Source organism: Hyperoodon ampullatus (genome assembly GCF_949752795.1).
Source record: "Hyperoodon ampullatus genome assembly, chromosome: 11".
Lineage (NCBI taxonomy): Eukaryota > Metazoa > Chordata > Mammalia > Artiodactyla > Ziphiidae > Hyperoodon > Hyperoodon ampullatus.
The window spans coordinates 100,656,214-100,672,620 of NC_136924.1; the positions used below are offsets into that span (position 1 = coordinate 100,656,214).

Below are 16,407 nucleotides of genomic sequence, written 5' to 3' on the forward strand. Positions count from 1 at the left end.
CATGCTTCTCAACTCGAGCTAGATTGGGGGGGGGGGTTGTATAACAGAGTGGGTCTTAATCTAGAATTTCATTGAAATCAGGAAAACTAGGGGACTTATCATATGAAGATCTGACTTACACAATGAATGCTTAACCTCTAGATAATCTTCTTTTTGTACCCCTCCTTTTTTCTTCTAATCATTTTTTTCTCCTTTGGAGACTTATGCCTCTTATCTTCCCAAGAAACTGTAACAAGATTTTCCATAAGCATCTTGGAAACTACAAAAAGTATTTTGCTCTTCGTTGTAGAACAGAAGAAGGCGGGAAACTTGAAGATGCAGTCTCTGCCAGCACCTACCTGAAGCGCCCAGTTGCTTTGCTCTCTTAGGGAAAATGGGTCTGTGGTAAAGCCATGATTTGTTCCCTTCTTATTCTGAGTAAAAGTTTATTAGCTTGTGATTTAAGCAAACCATCTGGTCCTGCTGGCACTGCACACTGTCAGCCCTGAACTTTCTCCTTAATATTTTAGTGGAGGCAGTTAGGTTACATACTTGAATCCCAGCTCTGTTTTTTTTTTTAATGTCTTATAGCGTGTGCTTTCGAAAATCATACTGTGACCTGGAGTACATTTTTAAATTGTGGAGAATTTCTTCATTGTTCGGTGTGCTATGTATCTCTTCTTCTACTCGGCTTTCATTACCTTCATTTCTCAGTGTCTGTACCCAAAACTACACAACAACTGCTGTGTGGTGGGCACAGAGCGGGGTGGGTGTCCGAGTGGAGACAGCTGAATGTGTTCTCTGGGACTGTGGGAAAGTAACAGAAAGTGAAGAATTTCCATCTGGCTTTGAAGCTGTTTCCCTGGCTTGGAACCAGAGCACAAATCAGGTGATTAGTTGGAAATCCTGGTTTATGGCACCATTCTTGCATTAAATGCTAAAGTGCTTTAAAGCTTATTTGGATGTGTGTATGATCTGAGGTAGAAATACCTTGATACCTTGATCTGGCACTCAAATGGATGGGAAAATTAAGCAATCTTTGAGAAAATTGTGTTTTACTAACAAGGAAAATTCTGTAAGTTCAAGTTTGGAATGAAAGATAAAACATATCTGTAACCATGGCAGACTAGATGCTGGGAAAATAACTTCCACAGAAACAATTGAAGATGGCTGATAAAATATACATTCATAAGTTGTCAAGAATGTAGAAAATTCTCAGGCCAGGGGATGAATAGAGAGGGAATTCAAAGATAAGTACTTGGTAAGCTGTTGAACTTGAACGTTGGTTTTTGTATCTTGGCAGGACAAAAGAAAATGTCCATGGCAGCCCAAGGTAGAGAGTCTAAGAGACAAACCTCCCCCCTTTTTATAAAAAGGATCCATAACACCCAGAATTGGTCCTTTGAAAACACTAAGACAATTGACTGGCCTTTGGTGAGACTAAAAGAGAAAAAGAAAGAAGGCACAGTGAGCAAGCAACTTTTGGAATGATAAAGGGCTCCTGACTACAAGTCCCGCCAGTATTGAAAAGATACAAGAATATCTTTGCCAGTACATTTGAAGATTTAGACTAAATGAGCAAAGCCAAGGAAAATGAAACTTAGCAAAGCTAGCTAAATATGAAAAAGAAAACCTGAAAAAAAAAAAGAGTTGGTAATAAAACTTTTTCCCACAAATTTCAAGCCCAGAGAGTTATATTGGTGATTTTTAATAAACATACAAGGAACAAATCATTTCAGTCTTATAGAAACAATTCCAGAAAAATAAAAAAGAGGGACATATTTTATAAGGCCAGCATAACTTCATATCAAAACTTGACAAAGTTAATACAGGAAAGTAAAAGTTTAGGCCTGTCTCAAGCACGAACATAAATACAAAAATTCCTAAACAAAATATTGCCAGTTCAAAATGAGTGTATGTGAAAAAGAAAGATATGCTTGAAGAAGTTAGGTTTATTCCAGGATTTTAATATTGGTTTCATTAGAAGACCAATTACTGTAGTCTACCACATTAAAATATGATAGGAGAAAAGTCATATAATCATCTCAAGAAATGTAGAAACTTTACATTAATTTATAATTTTAAAAAATTCTTAACTAGCTAGTAGTAGACGGGAATTTCCTTAACCTGTCAAAGGACAGCTATTAAAAATTATACTATTTACTTATGAATAAAACTTCTAAAGTATTCTATTTACGATCAGGAATGAGACAGAGTGCATGCTGTCAACATCTTTGTAGACTTTCTGGGTTCTGCAGTAAGGCAAGTAAAAGAAATAAATACTATAAGGATTGGAAGGTAAGATATACGAATGGTTGTCTACATAGTAGAGAAGAAGTCCGTAAAGAGTATTTTTTTTTTTTTATGCGGTACGCGGGCCTCTCACTGTTGTGGCCTCTCCCGTTGCGGAGCACAGGCTCCGGACGCACAGGCTCAGCGGCCATGGCTCACGGGCCCAGCCGCTCCGCGGCATGTGGGATCCTCCCGGACCGGGGCACGAACCCGTGTCCCCTGCATCGGCAGGCGGACTCTCAACCACTGCGCCACCCGGGAAGCCCCCATAAAGAGTGTTTAAGTAGACACTAGATACAGTGTAAGTTTATAGAAATCAGTTGCATTTCCATAGCCTGCACCAAAATGAAAATTACATTTTTTTAAAAAGGTAATATTTAATATAGCATTTAAAAAAGTATAAAGTTCCAAGGAATAAATATTATTAGAATGTTCAAGATCATTATGGGGAAAATTATAAATCTTTTCTGAAAGATATTAAAGTCCTAAATATATATCTCTTCCATAAACTGTTGTAGAACAGTGCCCGGACTATGCTAGACTCAGGAAATATTTTTTGCAGAAATTCAAAAATAGCTAAGATGCTCTTGAAAAGAGAACACCATTTCTCTTAGATGTCAAACCTTATAAAGCTATGATAATTAAAATAATGTGGTTTTGGTGTAGGAATAGGCAAACCAGTGGATCATAATAGAAAGCATAGAAACATATCCATGCTTACGGGGATACTGGATGGATGTCAAAGGTGAAGATAGAATGGATTTTTCAATAAATGGTTCTGAGACACTGATCAGTGTTATTGCTAAAAGTGAGACAGTCATTATGTGATATAATATGATGTACACACCTTGCCTATGGAGTACTGCTGTCAGAAAGACAAAACAAACCCAAATCTCATGAAGCCTTTACCTATTACTTTCAGTTTACAAGAAACGTGAGGACCAGAGGAACACCATAAACAGTATCATTAAAAAAAAAACAATCAACTGAATCCAGACTCATTTTCGCTAAGAAGTTAATGGCATGGGAACTTTAAAATGTAAAGCAATAGGGCAGTTGTCCAAGCACCTTTCAATCAAAAGAATATTCTTCCCTCATTGAATTGCCTTGACACTCTTGTCAAAAATCAGTTTACCATAAAAGTTAGGGTTTATCTCTGGATTCTCAGTTCTTTTCCATTGGTCTCTTTGTCCATCCTTATGCCAGTACCATCCTGAAACTCTGTAGTAAGTTTTGAAGTCAAGAAGTATGAGTCCTCTTTCCCACTCCCCACCCCCAGATTACTTATTTTAGCTGTCTTTCATTTCCATATGAGTTTTAGGATCAGCTTGTCAGTCTCTGGGAAAAAAAGAGAGTTTTATAGGGATTTTGTTGAACCTGTAGATCAGTTTGGAGAGTATTGCCATCTTAATATTACATCTTTCAATCCATGAACGTGTTTTCATTCTATTTATTTAAATCTTTAATTTCTTTTAGCAATCTTTTATAGTTTTCAACAGAAACCTTGCTTTTTTTTGCTAAATTTATACCTGGGTGTTTCCTTCTTTTTTACGCTATATTAAATGGAATTGTCTTCTTACTTTCATTTTTGGAATGTTCATTGTCTGTGTATTGATATACAGTTGATTTTTATATATTGATCTTGTATCCTGTAACCTTTGTATACTCATTTGTTTACTTTTTTAAAAATTTATTTATTGTAATTTATTCTTGGCTGTGTTGGGTCTTCATTGCTGCGCGTGGGCTTTCTGTAGTTGCAGCGAGTGGGGGCTACTATTTGTTGCGGTGCACGGCCGTCTCGTTGCAGTGGCTTTTCTCGTGGACCATGGGCTCTAGGCATGCGGGCTTCAGTAATTGCAGCACACGGGCTCAGTAGTTGTGGCTCGCGGGCTCTAGAGCGCAGGCTCTGTAGTTGTGGTACACGGGTTTAGTTGCTCCACGGCATGTGAGATCTTCCCGGACCAGGGCTCAATCCCGTGTCCCCTGCATTGGTAGGCGGATTCTCAACCACTGCACCACCAGGGAAGCCCCTATTTGTTTACTTTTTTAAATGGATACCTTAGGATTATTCTCTTTATAAGATTATATCATCTTCAGCTAGAGAAAATTGTATGTCTTCCTTTCCAATATGGATGCCTTTAAATTTTTTGCAGCTTACTTTTTACTGGCTATCATCTCTAGTACAATATTAAACAGAAGTGGTGAGAACAGACATCCTGGTCTTGTTCTTGGTCTTAGAGGGAAAGCATGCAGTCTTTCATCATTAAAAGTTTTTCATAGATGCCATTTATTGGCTTGAGGAAGTTCTCCTCTATTCCTAGTTTCTTGAATATTTTTATCATGAAAGGGTTTTGGAAATTGTCAAATGCTTTTTCTATATCTTTTGAAATGATCATGTGGTTTTTGTCATGTATTTTATTAATATGATTTATTACATTTATTTTATATGTTAAACCAACCTTTCATTCTTGGGATAAATCTCAATTTTTATATCTTGCTGGCTTTGATTTTATAGTATTTTTTGCATCTATAGTCATAAGGGGTATTCCTCTAAGCTTTCTTTTTTTCTTTCTTTGGCTGTATTTTTTCTGGTTTTATCAGAGTTTCTGTGTCATGATCCTTATTTTCTCTTGTTTTTTTGGCACTACATGTGCAAAGTCCATCTTTTGTATATTTCTGCCTCCTAATCTGGAATCAATAATTTTTCCAAGGAGCCCATTCAGTTTAGTGAGAAACCGTAATCTTAGAGCTGTGGTCCTTAGTGCTGTTGACTGTCATTGCTTTTAACTCTGGAGTGGTGAGTACATAGGTGTGCGTTTTGCTCTTAGATCCGGGTTATACTCCTATGGTGGGCCCTTTTTTTATATGCATGAATAAACATAATTTTGGATGAAATAAAGTCAGTAGATACCATTTTTTCAGTGTTCATAAACTGATAAAACTGAGTAGTGATTTATTTTGGAATATATGCATCAGAGGTAAAAATAAAGAAATGCAAGGAAATAAGTACACAAATTAAGAATAGTGATGACCTATCACAGGAGAGTCAGAGGATACAGTTGAATAATTGCACTTAACAAAAACTACTGGGTCGTGAGTATGTAAGTGTGTGTTTTGCTCTTAGCTCTGGAATATATACATACACCTTTTATCAGTGCATATGATATTTCAGATTGATCATTTATGAAATTTAAAGGTGGTTATGTGCAATATAAAACATTGTTAAATTATTTTTCCTATAATTTATAAGTTGTCTTTAAGTAATTTCTGATCTTTTGCCAAGCAGGCCAAAAGTACCTTCCTACCATGACTGTGAAGTCCTTCTACTGTTCGCAGTGCTGTGTCTATTGGATATCCATGTTGATAAAAATGAGTCTGACCATTATACCATATTAAAAAATCAATTGCATATATGTTATATATTTAAATGTGAATATATAGTCCAATAAAGGATTTAGAAGAAAGAATAATATCCTCATGACCTTGAGGTTGACAAAATTGCCATATTCATTATACAAAAAGCTCTGAACATAAACATGCATAAAGGAAAAATTTTGTTAAATGCCATTAAAATTTAAAACTTCTGTTTATCAAAAGTGCCTTCAGTAAATTTTACTATTTTCGCATAGTGGAATATCATACAGTTATGAGAATTACAGAACTACAGTTTTACCCAGCAATGTAGATGAATCTCACAGATATAACACCAGTGGGGGGGGAAATCTATGCTTAAAATTATATACTATGTAATTCCATTTGTATAAAGTTAAAACGAATAGACAAAACTAATCTAGAGTGTTAGAGTAATGGTTACTCTTAATCTAGAAAAAGGATATGGGGGGGTTGGAGTGATGGTAGTGTTCTGGTTATTGGTCTGTGTGCTCTTTATATAGCTTTGTTCACTTAGAATTCTTCAGGTTGTACATTTATAATTTTTATGTATTTTTCTGTATTTATGTTGTATTTCAATAAAAATTTACTAAAAATTTTAGATGCATAAGAGTATGTATAGAGTGGGCTTACCTTTGTATAGGAAAAGGAGGAATAGTTTATACATGCTTGCTTGTGGATGTATAAGATATCTCTTCAAGTTATATAAGAAACTGATACCATTGCTTGCCTGGAGCAGTGAAGGACAGGATGGGAGGGAGATGTTGTGAGATACGCTTAAGTTCATAAAAGATGGACACATCTCACTATTTATTAGACCTTCTATAAATGATGCTGTTGATGGCTGATTTTGTGTTATAAGAGTATACCTTGGGGCATAATTTAATCTAGTTTTTGCTAAGATTTTATATGAATTAAACTGATAATGTAGAATCATCCTTATTGACAGTTTTCAAAAAGGCAGGCAGTTATATGTTCTTGTAAAGCTTGCTGATATGTGAATACATATCCAAAGAGATCTGCATAATAAGAAAAAATCTCACAGCAACTGGGACTGTCAGGATGCTGTTTAGCTGAGAGCATTAACTTGATCACTTCTGAGAAGATACCCAAAGTAAAATAATTCAAGTGCCAAAAAACTAAATGTAACTTTTTAACAGCTGTTACCAGTCCATCTACCTACACTCACCTCTACCTCTGGAAAGGATTATAACCAAGATTATTTCTTGTCAAGTAGCAAACTGACTGTAAACTCTTGTGATTGGTATACTTGGCTGTTTGATTTTCTGGTTGAGGTTCTTTTTAGGTAATAACAGATATTTTGGCAACATATTTTTGCCTCTGAATTAAGATGAACATGTTTATTTAAATCTGATTTTGGAACCACCCGGAGTAAGTGGAAATAACTGATAAAGTACAGGACTTGCTCTCTTAGTTTCTTGTGTTTTAGCATTCTGTCTTCTTTCTCTCATGTTTTTACAGGTCTTTTATTTTATTTAGTTATTTTAAAATAAATTTATTTAGTTAGTTATTTATATTTTTGGCTGTGTTGGGTCTTCATTGCTACACGTGGGCTTTTTCTAGTTGCGGTGAGCAGGGGCTACTCTTCATTGTGGTGCACGGGCTTCTCATTGCAGTGGCTTTTCTTGTTGTGGAGCATGGGCTCTAGACATGCGGGCTTCAGTAGTTGTGGCTCACAGGCTCTAGAGCACAGGCTCAGTAGTTGTGGTGCACGGGCTTAGGTGCTCCATGGCATGTGGGATCTTCCCGGACCAGGGCTCAAACCCGTGTCCCCTGCATTGGCAGGCAGATTCTTAACCACTGCGCCACCAGGGAAGTCCTTTACAGGTCTTTTAAAAACATTCTGTCTCTTCTCTATCTGGTCATATATTTTTTTTCCTGCCTTCCTCAAAAAATCTCTACCTACCTAGCTTTAGAGCAGGAAATTATCTGATTGAATTCTAGCTGTTTCTTTAACAAGAAATTCTTTGTAATGGTATAAACAGAAGAATCTTAGTTTGAACGAATAAAAATGACTCATTTATGTTTATTCTGCATCTGGTATTAGTCAAGTTTATGGCTTTTATTTCCTAAAATCCTTCTAGAAATATTTATTATGATTTTGTTCCTTATATTTTTATCTGCATTATATTGTTATTTCCATGGAAGTTTCTTGACTGTTTCCAAATAAATTCCTTAGAAGGGATTGTTTCTGGCACAGTGTTACTTCTGATGCCCTTATATTTGTCAAAAAGAAAATGAGGGTTTTTTGGACCTAAACTGAGAAGAATTATAGTGGAGGGAAGATGAGAGACGTATTTCTTTAACTGCCATTTATGTCTGATCCTGTGAGAGTACAGAATTTTTGATGGGTGTGTCTTCAATTTTGTGGACCCAGGTATTGCCCACTGCCCTCTGACTGTACCTGCCCCAGATGCTCAGATTCTGTCTTTTCTGTATTGATCGTAGGTGGAGGAGTTACTGATGGCCATGGAGAAGGTAAAACAGGAGCTGGAGTCCATGAAGGCGAAGCTGTCCTGCACTCAGCAGTCACTGGCAGAGAAGGAAACTCATTTGACCAACCTTCGGGCCGAGAGAAGAAAACACTTAGAGGAAGTTCTGGAGATGAAGTAAGTTCTATAATATTGTTCTTCAGGCATATGCTTGGTAGAAATACTTGTCCTCATCGCTTTCATCTTCTGGCCCTGTTTGTCACGCCTGACCCACTTAGCCTAATTTTAATGCTCACTTGTGTTTCTCACTCCTTAGAACAAATTTGGGGCAAATCCTGGTCAAATAGAAACTTTTTTTGCCTCCCTATCATTGAATTTTGCAGTCCTCTAGAGTGTATGTCTCCATATGCAATTGTGTCTCTGAAATTCCTAGAACCTTCTGGAAAGTTCTGGCAAGTTGTTGAGCTTTCTGAGGAAGATAACCATTGCTCCTGAGGTCATACGATGGCTAGGCAATTTTTAAAAACATTTTTTATTATAAACATTTCCAAAGGTGCACAAAAGTAGAGAATAGTATAATGAACCTCCTTATACCCATCCCCCATATTTAACCATTAATATTTGCCACACTCTCCAGTCAGTTTTTACAAAATTGTCACTTTTAGCAGAACCTTTCTTTACATCATTTTCCTACTTTCCAGGCAACTTGCAGCTTCCTTGAGATAGTCTGTTGTGAAGGCTGTATATATCTGCTGTGCATAATACAGCTGCTTCTTTTTCTCCTCTGTGACTTTGAAAAGTTCTGGTTTCCTTCTCTTCAGAACAAGTATGTCTCTTTTTTAAGTCCCTTAGTACTTTCTCCACCACTCCAACCCCCACCCCTGTGTAATTGTCCTGCTCTCATTTTACTGAAACCAAGTCTATGCTGGGACCCCTCGGCTACCTTCATCACCTCAGCAGTTACCTGTGTTTTTGCCGTCTTCTCTTCTGACTCAGAGGAGATACTGTCTCTCCTTCACCAAGCTCTCTTCTTATTTCTATCACAGATTTAAGCTCTGGTTCCCTCCTCTGCAATCTGTCTCCATTAATTTTCTTTCACATAATCTTTGCTCACTTTCTGTTAGTTCCTTCTTCTCTGCAATAAATACGCACTCTCTCTGACCTAAAGTAAACAGTCTTTCTGAGCCCAGCCAGTGCTTGAAGCTAACATCCCCTCTTCTTTTCTGCTACTTTGAACTATCAATAAATGTTGAACATGAGAATTACAAAGTAGCAGAGGATCTTGCCATGACACCTCAGCATGAATTTTCATGAGGCATGATTGTTTTGTTATCATGACGGCAGCCCAGGAGTTGAGGAAACAAATGTCGGGGTGTCCCCTGTGCTTATGGATTATTAGGACACAGTGGGAGGTTAAGAGAGCCTGATCTTTTAGAAAAGTATTACAGGTGATGTGCTCTCAGAAGTGACAGATACTGAAGCCAGAAATAGGTTGATACGCAGGGAGAAAGGGGAGAATTTAGGGTTCTGAGTATCATGATGAGAAAGTTTGCTTCTTACGAGCAGGTTAGTAGAAGCAGTTTAAGACAAGGTTTTATCACTGATGATAAGAACATAGAAGAAGGATGGATATAATATTCGGGAATACAAGGTATCGATGTGATACTCCTAAGCACTAACAGGCCCTGCTAAAGCAACGGTATAGGAGTATTGTGTCGTTTTCTCTGTGTACCAATATCTTGACTTGACTTGTCACATCTTTCCCACTCAGTTCAAGTGTCCATAGCAAAACAGTGGTGGATTTGTAAAGGAATTTTCCTTTATTATTTGGACTTTGAAAAGATATGAAAGAATTTTTAAAAGAATGCTTGACTTTAAACCATTAGAAGGGAATTGCGTGAGATTTTTTGTTTTATTATTATTATTTTTGGAACCACAGTGCTAAACTTTCTTATGGACTTCCCTTGCCAACCCAGGTTAGAGATTACATTTCAGAAAAATAGTGTGATTTGCAAAACTGTTTTTGGTAAGATCAAGAACTCACACACTAAGGCGTGGGATAAGTAATTAAAGTATTCAGAGAATTTGTAAGTGGTATAGAAGTTTGATGAATAAACATTAAATAAAAGTTCTAGAAATAAGGTGTTAAAACCTGGCTCTGACAGGTGACCTGTCTCTTAAATCACCCTCCTCATTTGCTCAGGAGATACTACTACAGCATCATGCTGTTCTTAGGTTTTCTACAAGATTTTTGTCATGCAGACTTACTGACTTAAAGTTTTTAAAGTAGTCCTTGCTTTAATTTGCACTTAAATTTCTCCTTGTTGTTGCCTCTCATTTTCATATCTTAATAAAATGGTTGTTTAATACCTTTTTTTAAACAAATTAAGCACTTCAGGCCTAATCGTCTATCCAAACATGCTGTTGAGAGTGGTGGCTAATCCCAAACTCCTAATGTATCCCTCCCCCACGCTCTTTTCTCCTTTGGTAACCATAAATTTGTTTTCTATGTCTGTGGGTCTGTTTCTGTTTTGTATATAAGTTCATTTGTATCTTTTTTTTTTTTTTAGGTTCCACATATAAGCGATATCATGATATTTGTCTTTCTCTGTCCAAATTACTTCACTTAGTATGATTATCTCTAGGTCCATGCATGTTGCTGCAAATGGCATTATTTCATTCCTTTTTATGGCTGAATACTGTTCATCTGTGTGTGTGTGTGTATATACATATATATGTATAAATACATAAAACACATCTTCTTTATCCATTCATCTATTGATGGACATGTAGGTTACTTCCATGTCTTGGCTATTGTAATAGAGCTGCAGTGAACACTGGGTTGCATGTATCTTTTTGAATTATGGTTTTCTCTGGATGTATGCCCAGGAGTGGGATTGCTGGATCATATGGTAACTCTATTTTTAGTTTCTTAAGGAACCTCCATACTATTCTCCATAGTGGGTGCACCAGTTTACATTCCCACCATCAGTGTAAGAAGGTTCCCTTTTCTCCATGCCCTCTCCAGCATTTACTGTTTGTAGATTTTTTTGATGATGGCCATTCTTACTGATGTGAGGTGATATCTCATTGTTGTTTTGATTTGCATTTCTCTGATAATTAGCAACGTTGAGCATCTTTTCATGTGCCTTTTGGCCATCTGTATGTCTTCTTTGGAGAAATGTCTATTTAGATCTTCTGCCCATTTTTTGATTGGGTGGCTTGTTTTTTGATATTGAGCTATATGAGCTGTTTGTATACTTTGGAGATTAGCTACAACAATTTATTGTACAGAACAGGGAAATATAGCCATTATTTTATAAAAATTTTAAACGGAGTATAATGTATAAAAATATTGAATCACTATGCTGTACACCGGAAACTAACATAATATTGTAAATCAACTAGAGTTTAATTTTTTAAAGTTTGGCATACAAATATTAAGTAATAATTCATAAAACCCCAATCAAAAGCTGTACAGTTAACCTAAGCATAATTATACACAAAACACTATGAATGACATATTGTGGGTTCTGATACAGTAAACTTTTGATTCCTTTTCACTGCATAGCTGACCAAGGGAATAGACTTTCTTCTGCTATGTTCTGGACTCCTCTCCATATGTTGAACAGTTTCTGCTAATCATCTCTCCTGGGTTGGGAGTGTCTCAGTTCTACAACTTTGCTCAGAATTTGCTTCGTTCATTGTCAGTTTGCAAGGAGTTCACTCCCCCCAAGTAGTTCTGCATGATATCTGCATCTAATTACTTATGGCAAATAGTGAGAGCATACTTCCTGGAATGAAAGAGCCTGAATCTGGATTCTAACTCTGCCACTTATTAGCTCTGTGTCTTCAGCAAGTTTAGTTAGCCTTCTTGTGCTTCAGTCTCCTTATTTGTAAAATGGCAATAATGATAGTTCCTGCTTCATAGCATTTTCATCACAGTAGAATAAGAAATTTTTAATATATGAGATTGAGAGCAGTACCTGGCATAGGAAACCCTTAGTAGTGGGTATTGTTAGCTTGCTGCATGTATTTACTGGCAACAATTTGCAGGAAAACAGAAAAGTATTTGAGCAAAATTTAAAAGAAGAAAGGTAATATCCTATCTGTGGTTGTTGGCAATGACAAAAAGATTCTTCCTTCTGTAGTTATGGCAGGACCCACCATATTTTAAATGTTTTCATTGTTTTATTAATAATAACTGAACAAGTTAAAAGGACTTGTTTACTATAACCAGAGAACTTGAAATGTAGAAGAAATATGAAGGGAATGCAATGTGCACAAGAGCCTGAAACATGCACATGTGTGACTCTGAATCTGGAATAAGAAAAGTCTTCCCTGAAGAAAGGATGGTTGGCCTATTTGTAGAGACAGTCCTTCAGCAAAGCACCAGAATAGTCTAGTTTTCTGGAATAATCTTGAACTAGTCAAACCAAAAGGAATGCCCTGATAGTTCTCTTCTATCCCTAGTATTTATAATTGTAATTTTTGAGTGTCTGTTACAGACAGACGGCCGTGAGTTTGGGGAGATGTGGAAGTGTTCACCTGGTAGCCTGCCAGTGTCTCAGAAGAAGCACTCGAGTTGGTTGGCTAGCCTTGGGGAGAAGGGACATTTTCATTGGCAGATCTCATATTGGTTCTTCTCCTTATGCTGTGGTTTTGTTAATCACTGTTTTTTTACTTCACTTTTATGTTAACCTCTTTGACTAAGAAAGAAGGGATGAACGGGAGAGGGAGGAAAATAATAAAATAACAACCATAATAAATTCTGAGTATCAGTTCAGGTCACGAGCTTCACTATCAAGATTTCTAGATGTGGCTTCCCTGGTGGCGCAGTGGTTGAGAGTCCGCCTGCCGATGCAGGGGACACGGGTTCGTGCCCCAGTCCGGGAGCATCCCACATGCCGCGGAGCGGCTGGGCCCATGAGCCATGGCCACTGAGCCTGTGCGTCCGGAGCCTGTGCTCCGCAATGGGAGAGGCCCGCGTACCGAAAAAGAAAAAAAAAGATTTCTAGATGAGCTGATTCATTCTCCACTGCCCTGCATTCAAAGTCCTACTGCAGTCTCACCCTATGTTAGCATTATGAATACAGCTCAAAAGACTCACGTTTTATTTTGAGTAAACTTTTATCAAACTACGCATTTGACTATACTGAGAATTGGTTTGTTTCGGAAGGTGGTGGTGGAATCGCTCTTTTGTTTCTTTGAGAATCTAGAACTGTGTGATAAATAGCATCCCATTAATAAAGTTGCTAGAGAAGTCCAAAGCGCTGTGGGCCACATTATATACTCGTGAGATGACTTCTGGCTCAGAAAGACCTAACTTCCCACCCCCGTAAAATAAATTTTCTTATGTACCTAAGAAGAGTTCAGTAATATAATCTGAATTCTGACATGTAAAAAATATTTGCCTTTTAATTTGAGAGAAAAATGCAGTATGCTTGGAATTAAGGAAGCTGTAGAAAATGGTTACTGGGAAAAGTTCAGGCTATTTGGAGTTAGTATAGTTAGGTGATCAACCTGTTTTACTTTGAATAATTAAAATGAGACTGTATTTTAAATTATTTTATCTCCTAATCTGTAGAATTTCATTTTAAAATTTATTGTAGAGTTGCTGACATTAAAAAATAAAATCCCATTTGGGGATCTATGACAGTCTTCCAAATTAACCACAAAATTGATAATAGTTGTGCAAATTATATACTAGTAACAAATTGAAATGCCTTTTAAGATACGTAAGAACTAGAACATGTATACTTTTTGCAAAGCCACACATGTATACTTCCACCAAATGCCTTTGTTTGAGTCATTGGACATATGACAAAGGACTTTTAGTGGAGTTGGAAGCATTTTTCACAGTGGCCTGAAATACTGAGCTTTAAATATTTTGTGGGAAATCACATAAATTCTTATGAAAATTTCCTACACTTGAGTTGAAAAAGAAAGCAAAGTATGCTGTATAGTATAGCAATAAATAACACTAGTGGGACTGGTCCTCATTAAAATTATAAAGAAAAGTTTCTAACTCTTGACTTGGGGACTTCCTTCCTAGCCTTGGTTAACTCTTTAATTCTGTCCCCTCGTTTTCTACCCTCACATCCAGCTCTCTCATGCTTCCTACTTCACAGAATGTGTGGTATCAACTGTCAAACATCTTTTCTCATCAGAACTAAGAGTTTAGGTGGGGCTCTGAGTTGTTAAGGACAGTGATGGAGATGGGTTTATTAAGTACAGTAATTACAGTATTTACAGTACAGTATTTGAGTTCCTTACCTCTCCCTGATCCTAAATGGTGACCTTGATGCTCAGCTTCTCACGAGATGAGGCACGGAGTATTTCAAATGTTTTTCTTGTGACCTGAATTAGGATCATTTACAAACAATCCTAATATCCCTTGCCCGTTCTCCTCCCTTAATTCTAAATCCATTCTACCTTTTAGCCATTTAAGGCCAGATATAAATTCCAAACAGAAAAAACCACTCTCCTGAAGAAATCATGCTTCCTAAACATTTTTTTCATTTAAAATGTCTTAAATGGCTGTGGTAATCTCTAAGTAAAGAGCTGAACTTTTCAGATAAAAGCCCCAAAGTCCCTCTCTTTTCCAGTTTTTATAATTCTGTCTTTCCCCCATCAATATATGGTTTGTGTGCAAGAATGTCCTCGCTTGTGCAGGGATGAAATTAAGAATATAGGTCATCCTCTTTTTCCTAAAGGGGAAAGGAGTGGGATTATTGTCCTACTTCTTACTTATCTTTTTATTTTTTTCTCTACTGGAGTTGTAGGTTGAACCCTAGTCCCTTTGTTTAATGCAGTTGAAACAGTTAAAGGGACAACTCTTCCAGGTAGGTAACCTAATGCCTTAAGCTAATTGCAATACTCATTTTAAGAAAAGTTTTTTACATAATATACCATTATGAGAGGTTTTTTTAGTTTGGGATTAAAAAAAAATTATTTTCCTTTCAGGATCTTCATTCTCTGTGTCCCTCAGAGTACCATAAAGGTATTTGCTCATTCTGTAAATGGATAAAACTTCCCTCAAGCTTTGTATGTAGAAATAGTAATCCATTTATTTAATCATAAGCTTTTCCTGGCTGAAGATTCTGAGTAAAAGAGTATTATTATAAGATGCTCTTTGTAGCAAAGAATGTGTTTACATTTTGAGCTAGTTATAAACTGGGGTAATAATACTTTGACCTACCTCATGAGGTTGTTGTGAGGATTAAATGAGATAACGTGATAAAAACACTTTGAAATTGGTCAAGCTGAATATTTGCAAAGCATGATACTCACAATTGAAAATTGTTAAGTTTGAACTTAACTTTTCAGGTTGGCAGTTTGCTCATTCTGAAATGAAAGGGTTTCCTGCATCTCTAAGATTCCTGTCGTTTTAAAAATCATATGATTCTTTGACTAGGTGACCTTCTGACATCCTTGATTCTATAGTTGCAAATGCTCTGAGTAAATCAGAGAAGTAATTTATATATAAACAGTATACTGAGCAGAAGTTGGGGGTCAGATGTCCAACATGAGGACTAAGCCTCATGTTCACTGGATCAGACTACCCAAGGCCTACCAGAGATAAGCTGCTCTGGGGATGGAAGTGGAATTGTGATGCTAGAGTTAGAGCAGCAGTGCTGGGGAAGTTTCAGTTCCAACCCAGTCACAGTGGCAAAAATCCTGTTAAAACTTCAGGCATCTTGCTGAGATAACAGAAAGTCTGGGTTTTAGGAGTAGGTATCATGACCTACAATAAAGCTAACTATAGATAACTATAGTAACAAAACTGAAAGCCCCAAGGAAGTCTACAGGGACAGTAGAATTTGATGAGTCCCATCAAGATAGAGAGGTTTGGGAAATACCCTGAGCTTTCAACAGATCAGCGCAACAAAGGATAAATCCAAGCCTATACAAGGTCAAGGAAATCAGCTATTAACTGAATTATCTACTAGAATAAAAATCATTGCTTTTCAGAAGAAAATAACGGAATCCAGAGTCTTTGTAGTGTATCATCTACAGTATTCTATATTCAATTAAAAAATATCGCCAGACATTCAAAGAACAGTAACATGTAACCCATAGTGAACAAAAACATGCAGTAGAAAGCAAGTCAGAGAAGTCCTAGATATTGGAATTAACAGTGATTTTAAAGTCACTCCTATAAGTGTGCTTCAAAGTCTTAAAGAAAATGTAATGTTGATGATAGAACATATAGGAAATCTCAGCCGAGAAAGGAAAACATTTTAAAAATGGAAATTTAAATGAAAAAATTCAGTGGATGGTCTTAATGACA

General features: G+C 36.7%; 1 protein-coding gene across 2 annotated transcripts in view; it reads left to right on the plus strand.

The window, feature by feature from the left end:
• ERC1 (ELKS/RAB6-interacting/CAST family member 1) overlaps window positions 1-16,407 on the plus strand; it is a gene marked incomplete at both ends in the record, with an annotated part of 344,584 nt that overhangs the window by 168,062 nt on the left and 160,115 nt on the right. For both annotated transcript variants that reach the window (XM_079715876.1, XM_079715877.1), the window contains one exon: window positions 8,131-8,291. In XM_079715876.1, coding sequence (XP_079572002.1) covers window positions 8,131-8,291 — 161 coding nt within the window. The remainder of the gene's footprint in view (window positions 1-8,130; window positions 8,292-16,407) is intronic.